At 38.9% G+C, this 18697-nt stretch overlaps 1 protein-coding gene across 1 annotated transcript in view; it reads left to right on the top strand.

Annotated features, from left to right (window-relative positions):
• The first annotated feature begins 1136 nt into the window (after positions 1 to 1136).
• Positions 1137 to 18697, top strand: part of cntn3a.2 (contactin 3a, tandem duplicate 2) — a 72182-nt gene continuing 54621 nt past the window's right edge. Inside the window, exons 1-3 of the mRNA XM_041799615.1 lie at positions 1137 to 1191; positions 1901 to 2036; positions 12240 to 12415. Coding sequence (XP_041655549.1) covers positions 1137 to 1191; positions 1901 to 2036; positions 12240 to 12415 — 367 coding nt within the window. The remainder of the gene's footprint in view (positions 1192 to 1900; positions 2037 to 12239; positions 12416 to 18697) is intronic.

Consider the following 18697-nt stretch of genomic DNA (forward strand, 5'->3'; position numbering starts at 1 on the left):
GGCAGAGACCCCACGTGTGTGATTTGACATCCAGGCAGCTGACAAACAATTAGGCCCTCCATAAGTAGCGCTCTGAACCTGGTTCGCCCCGGGATTAGGCCACAAATGAGCCGCTCGTTGTGGCTTATGTCTTCTAAATGGAAAGTGAGTGCATGTGTGTGGATGTGTGTGGAGGCAGGGCGTTATATGTGTGCTACACGGTGTGAAAGTGAAAGTGAGTTTGGTGTGTAGGTGTGTGTGGGTTGTGTGACATTTAGCAGATTGGTGTTATTATCTGTCCTTGCCCTTACTATATCTTGAACACCTCTTGAAGAAATTTGTGTTTTGTGTGGGTTCGGCAGTTTGCAGATCTGCTTATTTCATGCATGCAGTTTCACAATTCTGCATGCACTCTAAACACTTGTATTTATGTGTGTGCGGCTGCTCGCTTGACTGCTGTGTTACTGCCTTCGCTCCGTTGTGTGTATGTTTGACATTTCATAATTTCATCATTACTCGCTCGGTATCCTTGTGCAAGAAGTGGGTGCATTGCAATTTGCAACACATGCTAGGAGCAGACAGACACTTGCCCTTGATTATGGACCTGGGTGGAATGGCTGCCTCATCAGGCTGTCTTGATTCACCCCAGCATGTGGGGAGACACATGCTGCTGTGGGTGAATCTAATTGATTGGATGGCACCCAATTCCCAGGTCCAAGTCTTCCTCAGGCAGCCAGAGCGAATCCGTCCAAGTGAAGGATGAGCTTAGGCATTGGTTGCTCCCTTAATACATTGGCATGGGCTTCCTCCCATATGCCTGTGGTATCACCCTCAGACATCTCCGGGTGCAAGTTGGCCAAACAATAGGGCACAAAGTGACACTGCGTGGATCTTCTGATTAGATTTGTGATAATGGACAGAAGGAATGAGACTCCACATTTAATTTTGATGTCAGACTTCCACTCCTTGTCTCATCTTACATACTGTTACACGATTAAGAGGACTAATGTGGAAAGCTGGGATAGAACTGTTTGCTGAGTTTGGTGTTTTACAACAAAAGTCTTTTCCCAACAGGTCAAGCTCCCCTCTCTCGGAGAACGCCGGTGCCATTTTAAAGCTTATTGGATGAAACTCTCATTTGCCCTTGGCTGCCAAAGATGACGTTGCCATGGAAACAGCTTCTACTGTTATCAATCATCGACTGTCTGGCAGGTAAGCCACCTTTTTTTATATATGAGTAATGATTCTTTCATGTTTGGACATTTACAGTTGCGGAGGATGATGGCTGAAAAGAAGAAAATCCTGTCAGTGTCAGAGATGATAGGATGGCCCCAGTTTAAAAAAACACTCCTCAGTATTGACTTCCATTCACAACACAGAAACAATACTTTCAATCTTCCTCTTCACTGCTCTGTGGTTTAACCTGGTGGAGAGACTTTGGCTTTTGTTGACTTCTTTTATTTTATAGGTGTAATGATAATGTTCAGAATCAATGATAAAGGATTCACCAGATTCACCAAAAACTTTACAGTTAACAGTGATTAACTAAACACCAATCTCTCATTCGAAAATCTCCATCTCTTTTCTCTTGTTTTATGCAAAAATTCTTCTATTTGTAATTGCTGAAATTTCTCCTCTCGCTGTGCCAGAACACCATTCTGCCACAGTGTTAGATTCTCAGCTGTTCATTTTATCCTCTTTATTCTGTCGGAGGGATCATTACTTCTCATCACCTCCACATAATTCAAAACATATCCAGTCCTTCCCATGCACCTCCCATTTTGAAAAGCCCTCCTTATTAGACCTCAGTATCCCATTTTCTTCAGAAGAATGTGGAATTATGGAGGCCAGACTCTGGATAAAAAATTACACTTTTTTCTTCAGTTTCTACGCTCAGTCTGTTACTGTTTTTCTCCCACAGATTGTTTGGACACTGGATCGTACCACGGTCCAAGATGGAGGATGGAGCCAGGTGACTTGTTCATTCCTGTCGATTCTATAGAGGAAGAAGCTACTTTGACTTGTGATGCTAAGGGAATACCACCTCCACAGTATAGGTAAGCGCACGCCGAAATGAAGGTGTATGCATGCCAGCATCTGAGTGAAAAGGGGTCATAAAAATAGCATTTACTATACAGTGTTATGCAGTTTGGTATTTAGAAGTGATCATGTATCTCCCTTTTTGGTTTGTTGAATTGTGTCTTTAAAAGAATTAGGTCCATAATCATCTACTTATTTGCAGTGTCTCCCAACTTTTGCAAACTGAAAGCTTTTTCTGAGGTGTGTCATAAATGAGACATCTTTAAAGTGAAACAGGGAAGTAAACATAACTTTCGTTGCTCAAAGTTAGAAAGTCAGTGCCAAAATATTTCAAAAGATTTCCACTTATTTAGAAAAAAGATTACATACTTTAAGGCAAAATAAAAAAGGGATAAAAAAGATATACATAGATTAAGTTAATATTTCAAAATCTATTGTTACACATGTGCTCCTAAATAAATCAAAACAGTGTGGCTGCAGACCGTTCGTCTGAGATGCCCTATATCTCAGAACGGAAGCTCCCGAATTTTCCGGTAAAACATATTTCCAGATTAGGATTTTATTTTCAAAGTAAGCTTTATTCATAAACAAAGTCTGACAGTCAAATTCATGAAATAACCACACTGTAGACATTACAGGCTAAGCAGCATTTCATAAAAAATATAGAGAGAAAAGGTCTGATGTCAAATCCACTTTTAAATTATGCAGCTTTAGCATTGTTAGTATAAACTTAAGTAAACAATGTAATAAACATTACTAAATAAACCAAAGTAACTAAGATTGCTTTAGCAATGTGAGCTTTAGCAAATGTAGCTAAAGCTCACTAAGCTGCATAGATATGTAGTTTAGTGAGCTGCTTTCTTAGTTTAGCTTTAGCCATGTTGGCTACATAGCTCCCTTACCTACCTAGCTAACGCAGCTAACAGAGCTACATAAGCTACTCTAGCTACATTATAATGTTTTATTAAGGACAATCTTTTTTCCTATAAAGCTCGGCTTTAAAGGTTTTGTAATTAGGTTTTGCAGGTCATCTTTTGAACTTTCAACTTTTTGGTATCGTTATGGTTACCCCTAACAAAACTTTGCATCTGATTATATTTCTGAAGTTTTAGCATGTATTTCAGTTCAGCAATATGTAGTGTCTCAAAAAAACAGTCTGTGATGGTGGCCATCAGAGATGTACAGTCTACAGCCTGACCCCTGTCAAATAAGAATATTTACAGAAAATTTCTGGACATTCTGCCCCTATATTATTCCTAATTTCTTTATTGCACATTTTCCTTACAATTTGAAATTTCACTGTCAAATAAAAAGGAGAGGGTAATCTCAGAAGGCAGGACATGATTCAAAAACAACTGAAAAGCTAAATTGTCAGACATTTTTTTAAGTGGGGTTTTGTAGTGTTTTGTAGCTTAACCTAAAAGTCACTCATCATGGTACTATGTCACTTACCGAGATAAATTGCCAGTTAGGCTGCTGTGTTTCTTACAGAAAAGAACGAACACATTTGAGTACTTGTACATGAACAAGAACTTAAACCTTATTAACCATTTGTTTCTGTATGCCAGTTGTAAAAATGCTGACTGTATGTCTGCCTTTAAATGTGTGAACGTTACCATTATTCTCCAACCTAGTTTACAGCCCATAATTTGTAATTCTGCAGTTATAGTACAGTAATAACAAGAATAGCTTTTTATGGCACTTTAATATGCTTACATTCTGACAATGAACTGGGCAGAGGAGTACAGAATTACATACAGCCTGTGCGTAATACTGTAGACTGCAGACTTTTCAATGAAAACAGTACAGTAGGCTGCAGATGCCAGTACAACTAGCCAAAGCTACACTATAATTCCAAAAGTATTCGCTCATCTACCTTGACTCGCATATGAACTTAAGTGACATCCCATTCTTAATCCATATCATTTAATATGATGTCGGTCCACCCTTTGCAGCTATAACAGCTTCAACTCTCCTGGGAAGGCTTTCCACAAGGTTTAGGAGTGTGTTTTCTGTGAATTTTTGACCATTCTTCCAGAAGCGCATTTGTGAGGTTGCACACTGATGTTGGACGAGAAGGCCTGGCTCTCAGTCTTCACTCTAATTCATCCCAAAGGTGTTCTATTGGGTTGAGGTCAGGACTCTGTGCAGGCCAGTCAAGTTCATCCACACCAAACTCTCTCATCCATGTCTTTATGGACCTTGCCTTGTGCACTGGTGCACAGTCATGTTGGAACAGGAAGGGGCCATCCCCAAACTGTTCCCACAAAATTGGGAGCATGGAATTGTCCAAAATCTCTTGGTATGCTGAAGCATTCAGAGTTCCTTTCACTGGAACTAAGGGGCCAAGCCCAGCTCCTGAAAAACAACCCCACACCATAATCCCCCCTCCACCAAACTTTACACTTGGCACAATGCATTCAGACAAGTACCGTTCTCCTGGCAACCGCCAAAACCGGACTCGTTCATCAGATTGCCAGATGGAGAAGCCCGATTCATCACTCCAGAGAATGCGTCTCCACTGATCTAGAGTCCAGAGGCGACATTCTTAACACCACTGCATCTGACGCTTTGCATTGCACTTGGTGATGTAAGGCTTGGATGCAGCTGCTCGGCCATGGAAACCCATTCTATGAAGCTCTCTACACACTGTTCTTGAGCTAATCTGAAGGCCACATGATGTTTGGAGGTCTGTAGCGATTGACTCTGCATACAGTTGGTGATCTCTGCGCACTATGCGCCTCAGCATCGGCTGACCCTGCTCCGTCATTTAACGTGGCCTACCACTTCATGGCTGAGTTGCTGTCATTCCCAGTCACTTCCACTTTGTTATAATACTGCTGACAGTTGATTGTGGAATATTTAGGAGCGAGGAAATTTCACAACTGGACTTGTTGCACAGGTGGCATCCTATCACAGTACCATGCTGGAATTCACTGAGCTCCTGAGAGCGACCCATTCTTTCGCAAATGTTTGTAGAAACAGTCTGCATGCCTAGGTGCTTGATTTTATACACCTGTGGCCATGGAAGTGATTGGAACACCTGATTTCAATTATTTGGATGGGTGAGTGAATTCCTTTGGCAATATAGTGTATTTGTGCCATCTGACAATACAAGATTTGTTTTTCCTCATCCATGTCTCTCAGCCACTGTATGAGTGAAAAAAGTTCCCTTGTCTTTGACCTCAACTGACTGGGCAGCTGCACTCTCCATCTCCTCTGATATTGCCTCTCTTTTCATTCTTTCAATAACTGTTGTATAATTAACTGCTGCTCAATACTTAAGAGGTCTAACTCCAACATAAAACATTAGGTTTCATTTGACATGGTACACAAACAAGAAGGAACTGGCATAACTGCATCGTAGCATTTGGGCAGTATTGTATTGCAGAGCTATGCAGACACACCCAGTGTTGGGGGTGACACAGCGACTAGGGTCTGACCAGTATATGGATTTTTGAGGGCCAATGTCGATATTAGGGAATTATATCAGGCGATTCAATTTCTACCCAATTTTTTAATTGATTAACAAATAAAACAGATAGCTGCTTCCAATCCCTCGAAGATGGTTCCAAATATGTCAGACATCAAGTACTTTTCTTATGTTTACATGAATGTAGCTTGTACACTTCCTGGCCTCTTCATTAGACTTATTACTTTTAAAATGTTGTTGACTGTCAGTAAGCTGATAATTCTTCTGTATGCTTCTTATTGAGGTGGAACTGGGTGTTGGTATCAGGAGTCTGTGATATTTGCCAACCCCACTTACATGAGCCAGATGGTCAAAATATTAGGAACACCTCTTACAACAGCAGCACCACTCACTATAAACTGTAAACAGATAAGCATGACCGACACAATGAGGCACGTCATGACTCATGGACAAGCATGTTAATTGAAACAGAAAACTTGTAGAGTTATTGTTTATTTCACAAACTAGTTATAAACTTAACATTAAGGCAAACCCGTCTGTTCAACAAATTTGATGCTCAGCCAAGCTGCTCTGGGCTCTAGTTCATTGGCCTGTAAAGAGGTAAATATAGAGCTTGTGACACTAAAGGAATTGGAGCGCCTTCTACTGGATAAATGATAGAACACACATTATGTCTAAGTAAAACCAAGTCATATTCCCTGCACTTTATTAGTGAAAATACAAGTGTTAACATCGACATCTACTGGCCAACTTTTAGCCAACTAATGATTATTTTTAACAGGCTATAACCGCCTGAATATATCAGCTGGCCGATAAATCAGTTGAGCTAGTAACAATGCCATGCAATTTTGCAATGCAATTAATTCATTATTAGTTACTTTATTCATAAGAGTAATCCATTACAGAAAGGAAAATCCTCAATTTTCTTTCTCTTCTGTGGCTACAAACAGAAAAGAAAGAGAAAAAGAAGCTTGAAATTGGAATTATCCCTATTATGTTGGATTGTGGATAAAAGGGACAAGAAGAGTATCATGGTGAATCATAAGTTTAAAAGCTTGTTGTATTGTTGCCTTTGAGCTGTGCAGACAAGCAGCATTTGTGTGATTCTGTATTCCTCTGTCCAGTTTGTTGTCAGATTGTGAGCATATTAATGTGTTTTAAAGGTTTCTACCTCTGTTAGTGGTGTTATGATGTAGAGTGTCAGAATATGGGCTGTACTAGGCTGTACAATGATAGTGTTGTATTATTGGACTCACCCACATGTATGTAGGGCTCACTATGGCATAGCTACAGCATAGACTCGATGCAGAAGCCAGGCTTTACCTCCAGTGCTGTTTGCCATTATAACATTGCTCCATGCAGACTGCATAGACAAAAATTTGAATAAGAGCACTCTGGTGAGTAGAAAATAGTATGAAGCAGTTTCATTAAGTGCAAGAGCTGCATGTCAGTTGTGTGACATATTCATCGCCAAGCCTTCCTGCTCTTTCACGGGGTATCTTTCCAAATATTTCTACCTGTGTTACCACATCTGCCATGACTTCACCAGGAAATTTTAGAAGGAGACAAGCTGGAAAAATTCTAAGTAAAGTCTAGGTGAATATTTTTTTTTTCACAAAGCAAAGCGGCTCACCTTTTCAGAAGTTCAGTGGTTGTGCGAAAACAGCTACATGTAATTCAGTAAGCTCTGAAGCTTTGTGTTATGTAAAGCCCAATAATGGTCAATTGCTGTGCTTTTAGTGCGCTTTTGCATTGATTTAAGTATAGGCAGATGCTTTATCTCTTTTTTTAATCTCTCCGTCATTTACATCAGACTGAAATGCAAACATACGCTCCAAGAAATAGAATTTTGAAGGTTTTTGTGCTTTATGCTACCACTGAAAAGCAAACACACCTGCCAATCTGCCTCCAGTCCCACCAGATATCATCTCAGTCACACACATAGCATTTTAATGCTTCTCAAACCTCCTCTTATATAATGTGATGAGACCAATGCAGGTTGCCAGACACCAGTTGGCACTAACTAGCATTGATTACAAGAGTCTTTGGAGTTCAACAGAGGAATTAGTGCAGCGCAGACGAGCTGAATGATAGTGGCGGGGAGTATGCACGCTCGTTATTTCAGGCTTTTCACGTCCTCTGCCTGAGACCAGGTATTTCCATGTACTGATTAAAGGTGAGATGAGCATGTTTAACGTGGCATCTTGTCAAGCGGGCTGTGCTCGGCTCGGCATGCCCTCAGCACCTCTCTAGCTCCTCTCTTGAAGTGTAAATGGGCTCACACTGTCTCACTCCCCCTCCTCCCTTTTCTTCCTTCTTCTTTCCTCTGTCAGTCACTCACAAAAAGATGAGACCGTCATTGTATGTGCTCTATAGCAGCAGGAAAAAGCCAGGAAAGGAAACCACATCTTATACAGATGAATCTTTCCTCCACAGCCTGGTTTAAAAGTCATGCAGTGGGATTTTTAAAAAATAAAAACACAGGGTGACTTGTCCAACCTTTACTTGACCTGATGGTTGAAAGCAGTGGCTTTCCACTGCAGGATCACCTGAAATACTTGAGATTCTCTGTGCTCAGGTGGGCAGACAACATGTGTTCACAAGATGAGACTCAAGCGGAGTAATTCAGTTTTGGAGTTGGGATTCAATCACCCGCACAATGTTGAGGGCACCGCTGAACAGCAGAAGCTCTTCAGAGCAGGTCAGAGGGAGGTGAGAGCAGGTGACTCGGGGATAAAAAGCTGAATCCATGCAAGTGGACACGCACTGGCATGTATTCCTAGTAGCAAGGTTAATCTCAGCACATACTGGAACATTTGTATCAAGGAAAAAATGTCTAAAATATGGCAGCAGGGATTCAGTCAGAGGATTGAATTTATTTTTTTAAGGGGTTGATTTTGGAGGCTAGACTTGAAAGCTTTGGGAAAGTTGCTCAATATGGCCTCCATGGCTTTCATTTCCTCATAAGCAAAGCAGAAAATATGGCTGAATGAGAAAAAAAGCTTTAGAAAAATTACGAAACATTTCTGAAAAGTGTCCTTGAACCCTATGCTCCATTTTTTGAATTGCATTTAAAAACAAGAGATGGTGTGTTCTCCTACTGGAGTCTTTTCTTGTAAAAAAAATAAAAGGGCTTGTTAAAATCAATAAATTAACCTTATGTTTTAGGAGTTCTTTCAGGTGCTGCATTTATCTGATTTTCAATCTGAGCCTTCAGCAACAAAAAGAAAAGAAAAAGTTTTTCTCATGATTCCCACGCCTGGTAGGTGTGGGAAAGATGAAACACAAGGTGAAAAGGAGTGTAAAATTCATCATTTGTTGCATCAGCCCTCTTGTTCTTGCTAAGTGTTAATGTTTCTTCCTAATAAAAAGTCAAAGGTGGAGTAATGCCATACTATGTAAATACAATATGACAGAGAGGATATGATTATAGTTAAACAGATGATAATATCTACAGCAGATTTCACACATACACTCCTGAAAAGAATTAGACGATTTCATGCAAGTTGCCCTTGAAATCTTTCTGAGTTAGTTTTTCACACATGCACCTCACAGCAGAAGACAATCCCTGTCAGACAGGGTGAGGAGGGTCTCAGGAGGCAGGACATGATGTCAGAAGAATCACATACAAATGGCAGATAAAGAGTCTGATGCTATGATGGCAGTATTTGCCTCTGTATAGAGCCGAGAACAACATAATGGAGAACAGCTTCACTGCATGCATGGAAATTGCTCTAGTCATGTTAATTGCAGGATGTAAACGTCATTCCCTCTGGTTTATTTCCTGAATTATTTCCTGCTGCATTCACAAATTGGTTCACCCTAACTTCATGCTGAATATACACCAGGGGTCTGGCAGGAAATTTCTGGGTAAAGTGGGAGTGAAAATTTGGCCTTTTGTGTTCACACATGCGACTCACTAAAATTTTTGGGACTCTTGTTTATGTATGAAGGTCATAGGCTATTGGATGGCTCCTAGAACCCTCATAGATGAGGACAAAATTATTAGCCCCCCCACTGAAAAGTTCAGTTTTTCCCAAGTATTTCCCAGGTGCTGTTAAATGGAGAAGAGAATTTTAAACACAGCTTTTACAAACATCCTAGTTTTATTTTGGATGCATACATCCTACTGCTGTAATTGGTGGCATGTCTGTCTGTCTCGATTTGGACACCACACCATTGCTCCAATTGTCCTTGATACCCCTCAGAAGACTTCTTGGGTTTACTGGTTGGTAAATGGTGCCATAAAAAATATAAAATATACAGATTTTCAATCTCAAATTGTTGTGACTTTTGCTTTGATTTGCCCCCGTCACCATCCTCCATTATGCCACCTCCCCTGTGTAACACATACACTCATGCTGCATTCAATTTACATTGGATGTAGGAGGAGATGGTAACTGAGTTGTTTCCACTTTCTGAGTCGGAATTCCAAATTCAGGAAGTATACAAATAGAATTTTTTGAGTTTCGAGATTAAATGGAACATACCATCACTCCACCACAATGCAGAAGAGAAGACGGCCTTCGCTCTCAAACTCACGCTAAAAGACAAAAACTACACCAATAGGATTGAGAAAAGAGTCCTGCACAGAACTGTCATTATTTTGATTTGGACACAGAAACAAAATTATTTCACAAAAAACAAAAACTACTCAGGTCAAAATTATTATTAGCCCCCTTTTAGAACTGACCATTTTGCTCAACCACTGTTCTTCAGGGATGTGCTTTAACTATGTAATGCTCAAAGCCTGTAAAATCAGGTTAAAATTGAGGGTTATCTTTCAATTTTTTTTCCACAGTATAAAACCTTCAGTAAGGGTTTGAGCTGTCACTTGAGAAAGCAACACTGCAAAAACCAAAGAAATCAGTTTAGACTTAAGAAAAAAAATTGTTGATACTAACTGAGCAGGAGAAGGATATAGAAAGTTATCATAGTGTTTCTAAGTGTCAAGAACTAGAGTGAGAAGTATTATCAAGAAATTCAATGAGAGCCATACAGTACAGAATAAGCCTGGCAGAGGCTGGAAGAGAAAGATTTCAAAGACTCTGGAAATAAAACTTGTGAGAGATGTGTCTAAAAACCCCAGAACAACTAGACACTAGTGTCTAATGATTTAGCTGAGGCAGGAATTGTTGTGTCTTGTTCACGCCCTGATGAAGACCCTGTGTGGTCGAAACTGATCAGCTGTCTTTGAGATTTTATTGTTTGTTTTTTTAAATTAGAACCATTAAAGGCTTTTTAACCTTATCCTTGTCTCAAGCGAGTGTGCCTGAAGATAGCCCTGGTGGCTTCTCCCTTTTTTTCGATTTACGCTTCATTCTGCAAGAGCACCTGGTTTTTATCTGGAGTTTACCACACAACGAGAGCACACAGTACATCTCTCCTTTTTGTTGTCAGCAATTGTTGTCTCAAAGAAGCCAATCACTGGAGCCCTGAGAGGTCTCAGACCACGAAAAAGTCCACTCCTGCAGAATAGGCACCTTAAAGCCAGACTGAAGTATGATAAGCATGTCCTGTGGTCAGATGAGACCTAATTAGAGCTCTTTGGCCATAGAGACGTTGCTTAAGTTTGGAGAAAGAAGGGAGAGGTGTACAAACCAAAAAACACCAACCTCACAGTGAAACATGGTGGTGAAAGTATTATGCTGTGGGGATGCTTCAGTACGTCTGGGACTGGGATTCTCGTAAAAGAATCATGAAGGGACAAGGATATGAAAAGATTTTGAAGAAAACCTCAAGCAGTCAGCAGAAAAACTGGGTCTGGGTCGTCAATTTGTCTTCCAACAGGACAGTGACCCAAAACATACATATGTAGGTAGAAGAATCGCCTTCAGAGACCAAAGTGTTGACTGGCCTGCTCAAAGCCCTAACTTGAATCCCATTGGAAATCAGTGGGTAAACTGCAGGCCTAGGCCCATGCCATGAGACCATCAAATCTGAAGGAGCTTGAGAGATTGGCCAAAGAAGAATGGGCTGGGATTCCTCAGGAGAAAACTACAACAAACAACTGCAGGCTGTTATCCAGCAAAAAGGAGACACTATTGACTATTAGCATCAGGGGACTTATGATTTGGGCCCTGTTAGTTTTTTTTTTTTTTTTTGGTGAAATAATTTGTTTTTTGAGCAAAGTAAAATAATGTAAGCATCCAAAATAAAACCAGCATGTTTGTTTGTCTGTTTTAAAAAAAATCCTTGTTCTGGTTAACAGCACTTGGGAAATACTTTGAAAAAATGGAAATTTTCATGGAAGGCTAATAATTTTGTCCTCATCTGTATATTTTGATTATTTTCTATGGCACCGGGCATGAGCTGTAGCAGCAAGCAAATAGAAAAATAAACTGAGGCCAATACAGTTACGCAATGAAAAATCACAAAACACATGAATAGAAACTTTTTAACATAAATATGAACATTGCAGAAAAAGCATGTAGCTAACTGTCTTTAAGCCTGATGTGATTTAAGATTGAGGAAGCAGTACATTTCCATCAATCAGTGGTTCATAAAATTTAAGAAATAAAGGTTGCCTTTGTGTGAAACTTTGTCAGGAAAGTTGAATCTCTGCGGAAAGAATTGATGGCAAACTTCCTGCTGCCTCTTCGTCAAGCTGTAGACCTGTGAATTCCTATACACACCAGCACAAACACACAGTATATTATTCTTAGTCCAAGTTGAGTTACTGCAGTGAGTAGTGTTCTCTGCTCACCTCCTGTCAGACCACCTTGGTTGGTAGAAAGAAATGGACGCTGCATTTTGCCAGGGACTGATGGTGTCTTTGCCCTCACAGATGGTCATTGAATGGGACTCTCATAAATCTGGGCCTGGATCGCCGGCGGCGTCTGTCTGGGGGCAACCTCATTATAAGCAGCCTGGACCGCTACCAGGATGTAGGGATGTACCAGTGTATGGCGTTCAACACTGTAGGAGCAATCCTCAGCAGGAGAGCCAGTCTGCAGTTTGCCTGTAAGTTGAAATCAGCGTTTGTCACTTTCTTACCAAGAAATGGAATAGCATTGAAACTGCACTTAGCAAATGCTGCAGACTCAGACCAAACTGGGTGGGCAATATTTGCAATATTTATCAGAGTGCTGCTACATTGTTTTGAAGGTGCATTAAATGTTGAGGCATCATGGGAACATCTGAGTGTGATGACTGTTCTGTACTTATGATCACACTAAGAATAACTACTTAGCTGGATCCAAAGTCATGTTGTGTTTTATTGGATGATCTCAGTGGGGAAGTAGTCAGCCACATTGCTAAAGAAGTGTATGAAAAATATGTGAATAAGGCCTGACGCCTGTGGAAAGTGGTGTTTACTTTAATATGCTGCTACTGTAATAAAAAAGAACATAAGAGTAATGGCAATGAATAAAAGAGTAAGTGAAAACATTGCTTTATATTACATCGGCAGTGAGCTTGAGTGTGAAATATTTCTTTCACATCATATCTCATCGGTGAAACCAGCAGATATCTCAAATGAAGAAATAGATGATTCCTTTTCATGTGTATCTCATTAAGAGTTCTTTTCATGCAAGCCACAACAAAACAGCTTTTCACACCTTCTTCTGGTGGCATCTGGCCATGCAGATATTTTTGGTTTACCTGACAGGCTTTTAAGATATGCACTGCTAAGAAAATGGGAACAATTACATTTACAAAAATCAACAACGATAAGGTTTTGCAGAAATAATATTCCAGATTCACTGGATAATCTACACACCTTACTGATAACAGATTTGTGCAATTTTCACCTTCAAATGAAAATAGATGCAATAAAAAAGACTGCAGCAAAGGCTTTGGACTGTAGATATTTACTGGAGACACCTGTACGACCAGACAAAGCAGGTAATAAGAGGAAGATGTATCTATTTGTGCTTTAGATTTACATTTGATGGGACTATGTGGGACTATGATGCAAATATCCACATCTCATCAGTGACAGACATATGGCTTAAAATACTTTGCAGAGCTCTCTATATTTTAAATATTTTTCTGTTGTTTTCTTTTTTTACAGCCTGTCCAATCGTCCCATGCTTTTTTTTAATCACATGTGAGGTTACCTGATGCTAGAATTGAAGCTTTAACCTGGTGTTGTCCAGTAGGGCTGGGCAGTTGATTGAAAACTAGATTGAATCACAATATGGCCTGCTGCAATTTTAAAATCGCAGAAGATGCAATTTTTTAACCTGAAATGTGTGTCAAAATACCAGTTTTGAGAGACATTGATGTGACCCTCTAGGATTGTGGGTATTATAGTGCTGTAGCTCGGAACTGGGGAAAAAAAAAGACATTTGAATAAACAGGTAGCAGAAGATGGAAGGACTTTTGTGGTTAAGGATGGGGTCAGCAAACTCTATTCAAGTGTACCTTGAATCTTTGTAATTATCATTTTATTGAAATGAAGAAAAAAATCAATGTTTTTGACTGGTTCAAAGATTTTCCTGTCAGTCCCTGTATAAAGCATCTGTTGATAATGCTTTTTTGTGCTTCCTTTGACCAAAGCAGTACTTTTTGTCATTTTGCTGATTCACTTTTTTTTTCTTGGAAGATGTAGAATGTTTTTAATGCCATCCTGCTTCTATTTAAATGTCAACTGTATCACTGGCTGAAAATTTAGTCGTCGAGAAAAATGCTGCTGATCACACATCTGACACCTACCTTGTCGTGATTGTTTCAGACACCAGAAATAACCACAGTGAAACAGCCAATCTTGGTTCTGCAGGTTCTTGTTTTCTTTTTTTTTTTTCTTAAAGAGGCATAAATATTCATTTTAGTCTGTTTCATTTCCAGCTAAAAACTCCTTGTAGGAGCTTTAAGACCAGTTAGAAGTGGTGGATGCAGTGTTAATTACATCAATGAGAAAAGTGATGAAGAATGTTTGTAAATTACCTTATAATTATCATGAAGATGAGACAAGAAAAAGTCAAAAATAGATCTTTGAAAATGAAAACTCAGGTGAAACGTAGGAGAAGTTTTTGTTAACATTATGAGATAAAACTGAAATGTTTGTGGGTGACTGTCAAACATTCAAAGTCCAGGGGTGCAGGTGGCCTAGTGGTTTAAGGCACGCCCCATGTACTTGTACGGCTCGGGTTCAAATCCAGCTTGAGGCCCTTTACCGCATGTCTCTCCCCTGCTCCTGTCCCTGTGTCATCCACTGTCCTCCTCTATCAAATAAATGCCCAAAAATAAATCTTTAAGAAGAAAAAACATTCAAAATCCATGATTTCTCTCCTGAGCTTTAAATCTATCAAAATACAAGCAGAGGTGAGGTGAAAAAGCGTGTGTGTGTGTGTGTGTGTGTGTGCCTTAGAGACAGAAATAGAATGAGCAAGTTAATTACTTACATCAAATTAATCTATTGATTATCTGATATTTGAAAACACTCAGTTGACTTTGGCTGCAGGACACTCATCCTCCTCTTAAAGCAGCCATGGTATGATTGTTGTAGTTCATGTCTTAATTAGCAGAATAAAAGCTAGTGAGCTGATGCAACAAGGTAACATATAGTTCCAAAAAGAAGTGTGCAAGGTTGGCTCAGGAAAATAATCATTTGGTAAATGCCATTACAGTGTGCTTAAATGTAACATCAAAATAAAGAAAAGGTCAGGTTTTTGGCAAAGACCATGATTAAATACAATTATTGCCCAGGGACTGCAGATGGAAATTAGCTAGCAAGCTAAATCTGGTACAAAGCATCTTTTTTCTTTTTGAGACTATTGTAATTTTGTACATTGTCCCTGACACAAATAAACTTAAGAAACTTAACTAAACTAACTTTTGGGAGGAAAAATAGCTGTTTTTTTTGCATTAACTAACAAACAGTTGAACAAGTTTTATGTCTATTGTTACATCGTTACACCAGTTGAAGGTTGATTAAAAAATGAGTTGCATTAACTTAAAACTCAAAAACAGCTATTTCAGATCTATTTTTTAGATTTAATTGAACATATTTATATTTTAAAGTGAACAGCACTCAATCACTTGTGAGTTTTTTTTCATCATTTCATCAAATTATGCAACAGTCATCCCTTAATCTGCAGAGTTTCCCAGAATGCCTTTGGGCTTTCGACACTTTGCACCATGAGTGGTTACTGACTCAGTTAGAGAAGTCCCGCCTGTGGGGAGCAATGGAAATATACAATGGATGGTATAACAAAGATGATGGAAGAGGACTTCCTGGTTCAGTGCTCACCTTTCAGTTATTGCCCCTTGTAGGCGCTCAAGTTTACCTACCTTGAGAGGCATGAATGTTGAAGATTAAAGTACGTGATAAAAATGAGGGAAAATAGCAGTAGACGAAGAACATGGAGTTTTGTATGAAAAGTACTTAAACATGTCGTTCTGAGTTGGATTTCAACATAATTTTCCACAGCTTAATTTAACTTTAAAAAAGTTAACTTAATATAAATGTATTAGTTAATTTGAATTGATATAACTTAAAATGGCTAAGCACCTGCTATTAAACAAGTAGCGTTTTTTCAGTGCCTTTTTTCAGTTAATTACATTTTTATGTATCCAGTTGCCTCTGATGATTTGAGTTTTATTAACTCATTAGGGATCACTCAAAAAATGTATTTCCACTACTGAAAAACTTTGACATAATCCATTTTTGACAAAAAATGTGAGTATTTTCAACTTGTTTGTTGTTCCGGTGTATAACATGCATTATTGTCATATGTTTTCACCAAATAAAAACAACGTATCAATAACATCATCAATGAAGACTTGGATTGTTAAGGGATATTGATAAAGGGATCAGAATCAAAAGATAGTAATTTAAGTGCTGTTTACATTTCTATGAATTTTTTAGTTTGGCTTATTGAAGTAGTTTTAGATTGAAAACATTTTGCCTAAAATTAATGACTAAAATTGACTTTTTAATGAACTCTGTGGGTATATCTTGACCTCTGCCTGTATCTTGTAATATTTTTCAATGGTCCAGCATCTCTGTGTCCCAACCATTGATGTCTAATGGAAATATTTCTAATTACTCATTTCTGGGTTCAAAATGGATGATATATTTGCCCAACATGGAGGTATATTGTAGCTTTTAACCGTGAATGTGACTCAGCAGACTCAGACTTAAAGGGTCCTATTGTGCATCTGGTGGTCAAAGTGTTGTGAGGACAGATCTGCAAAAAAAAAAAAAGCGTTGCTTTTTGCACCTGATAAACCTGTGCAAGTAGAAGAAAAAGACAACATCTGATCGTAGATCACACACAAAAGGGGAAATCAATGCAAACTGCACACAAACCACTCAGCAAAGTAACATTGCCCTGGGTAGGCCTGCTGCAATGAGGGAATATTAAAAATTGCTTCCTTCCTGTGCAGATAAGTTAGACTAATCCTTCTAAAGGAGAGCAAGCTCATATGAGCGATAGAGAGAATGTCATACTGCACAGCAGTGGAGAGAAAATATAAACAGCATTGTTTCTGATATAGTTCAGTTTACCTGTGAGAGAGTGTAAATAACACTGTCATGTCAAATACTAGACTGACTCTGTCTTCTATAAACAGCGTTAAAGTGTGTTAGGATCAGTGAATACCTTCAGTGATTAAATGAATACCTTCCTATTGCTATGTTATTATTATTATAAACTACATCTGTGTAAAGTTTGTCATCTGTTGCTCTGTGAACTTCTGTTAGTAGTAGAAAGAATTATCCCGAAATTTTGAATTAACTGATCAAATTTTTATTTATGCTCCAGGAAGTATAATGTCAGAAATAATTACTTCTTTCAGTGATGACTGACTGATGACTGACTTCTAAACTTAATGATTTATTTCATATTAATGTTTTTTCTCTTGTATTGTAACAACAGTGGTACCAGTGTGTGATCAGTGAGCTTTTCTTTTGTTTCTTGTCCAATCCCTGAGTTGCACATAATAATGTAATGTGCCAACATGCGTGCGTTTCGCTTGGTCACTCACCCCACAAGGCTGATTTGTGTGATAGTACATCATCATTTAAATTAAAAGCTGTTTATGACAAAATGATTTTTTTTATATGTTAAAAGGGCTCAGCTGGTCTCTTAGCTCAGTACAAGACTCCTTTACACTTCTGTCTCCTTTCGTCAGGCTAGAAGATGCTAGAAGGTCTGTACGACTGATTAATTGTGATAATGGTTGCCTCCGTGCTGGATGAATCTGTTAGATTAAGGTAAAAATTTAGTTTCTGTAAAGTGTAGGGATCATATTCAATGTATGTAGACATTTTCTGATGATAATATCAGTGTACATGTCAATTTAGAGTTGTAAAGTCCTAACTTTACTCCATTCCCATTTATTCCTAACAACCCCCCCTTTCTGATGCCTAATGGTCATTCAGGATCACGTGATTGCAAACAACCTGTAGCAGATGCTAAATGTTGGCTAATCCTGGTGCCATTCTTTCTTTGTGAAACTACCCCTTGGTATCTTTCCCAATGTGCTCCCGACTGTTCATTCAGCAAGGAGTTAGATTTATAATTATTCTATCAGTGACTTTAAATGTTACTGAAACAATAGTCCTCAGATATTACTAGAGACTGGCTGAGAACACAGCCAATGATCCCATCTAAGAAAATACATTAATAATTTTTCCTGCCTGCCTTTATTTGACATTGACATTGAGGTTTTACATGGAAATATTTGTAGCTTCTTTTGACTGTTTCTTTTTGGGAATACTTCAGTGAAATTTAACCTAAATTCTCCAAGAGCATATTTCATAAAGTGACTGCTGTTGTTTGAGTGGTACAAAAAATGGGAGAGAAGTTAAATAAGCTGGCTACACCAGGGTCTATTTAAGAATGAAAACTAAAATACACTGTGTAAATACCAACATGCACGCTGGTAGGCGCACCTTACTCTTAAAGGGAACAAGAGCTGACACTGATTGTTTTGATTTGTCTTACACACAAAATACAGTTTTGTATGATCAAGCCAAATAATACATCCTCTTTGCACTCTGCCCCTGGCTTTGTGCCCAGACTCTGCACTGTCTAGATAGCAAAATGTAGACAGACACCCCCTACGTTACTTTGTGAAATGCACTTTAAACAACATGCTTTATGCCATCAAAATATGGCCCATTGGATTTAGGGATTTTTAACTGTCTTTCATGTGTTGTTGTGTATGACGCCAATAATATGTCAATCCAAATGTGATCCATCCCACCCACACTCAAAAATAGGCCAAAAGCAAATTTAACTGCTTTTAAACTGAGTGTCCTTATGGTTGTGAACTCTTTCTACTCAGATCTTT

Source organism: Cheilinus undulatus, linkage group 11 (assembly GCF_018320785.1).
Source record: "Cheilinus undulatus linkage group 11, ASM1832078v1, whole genome shotgun sequence".
Classification (NCBI taxonomy): domain Eukaryota; kingdom Metazoa; phylum Chordata; class Actinopteri; order Labriformes; family Labridae; genus Cheilinus; species Cheilinus undulatus.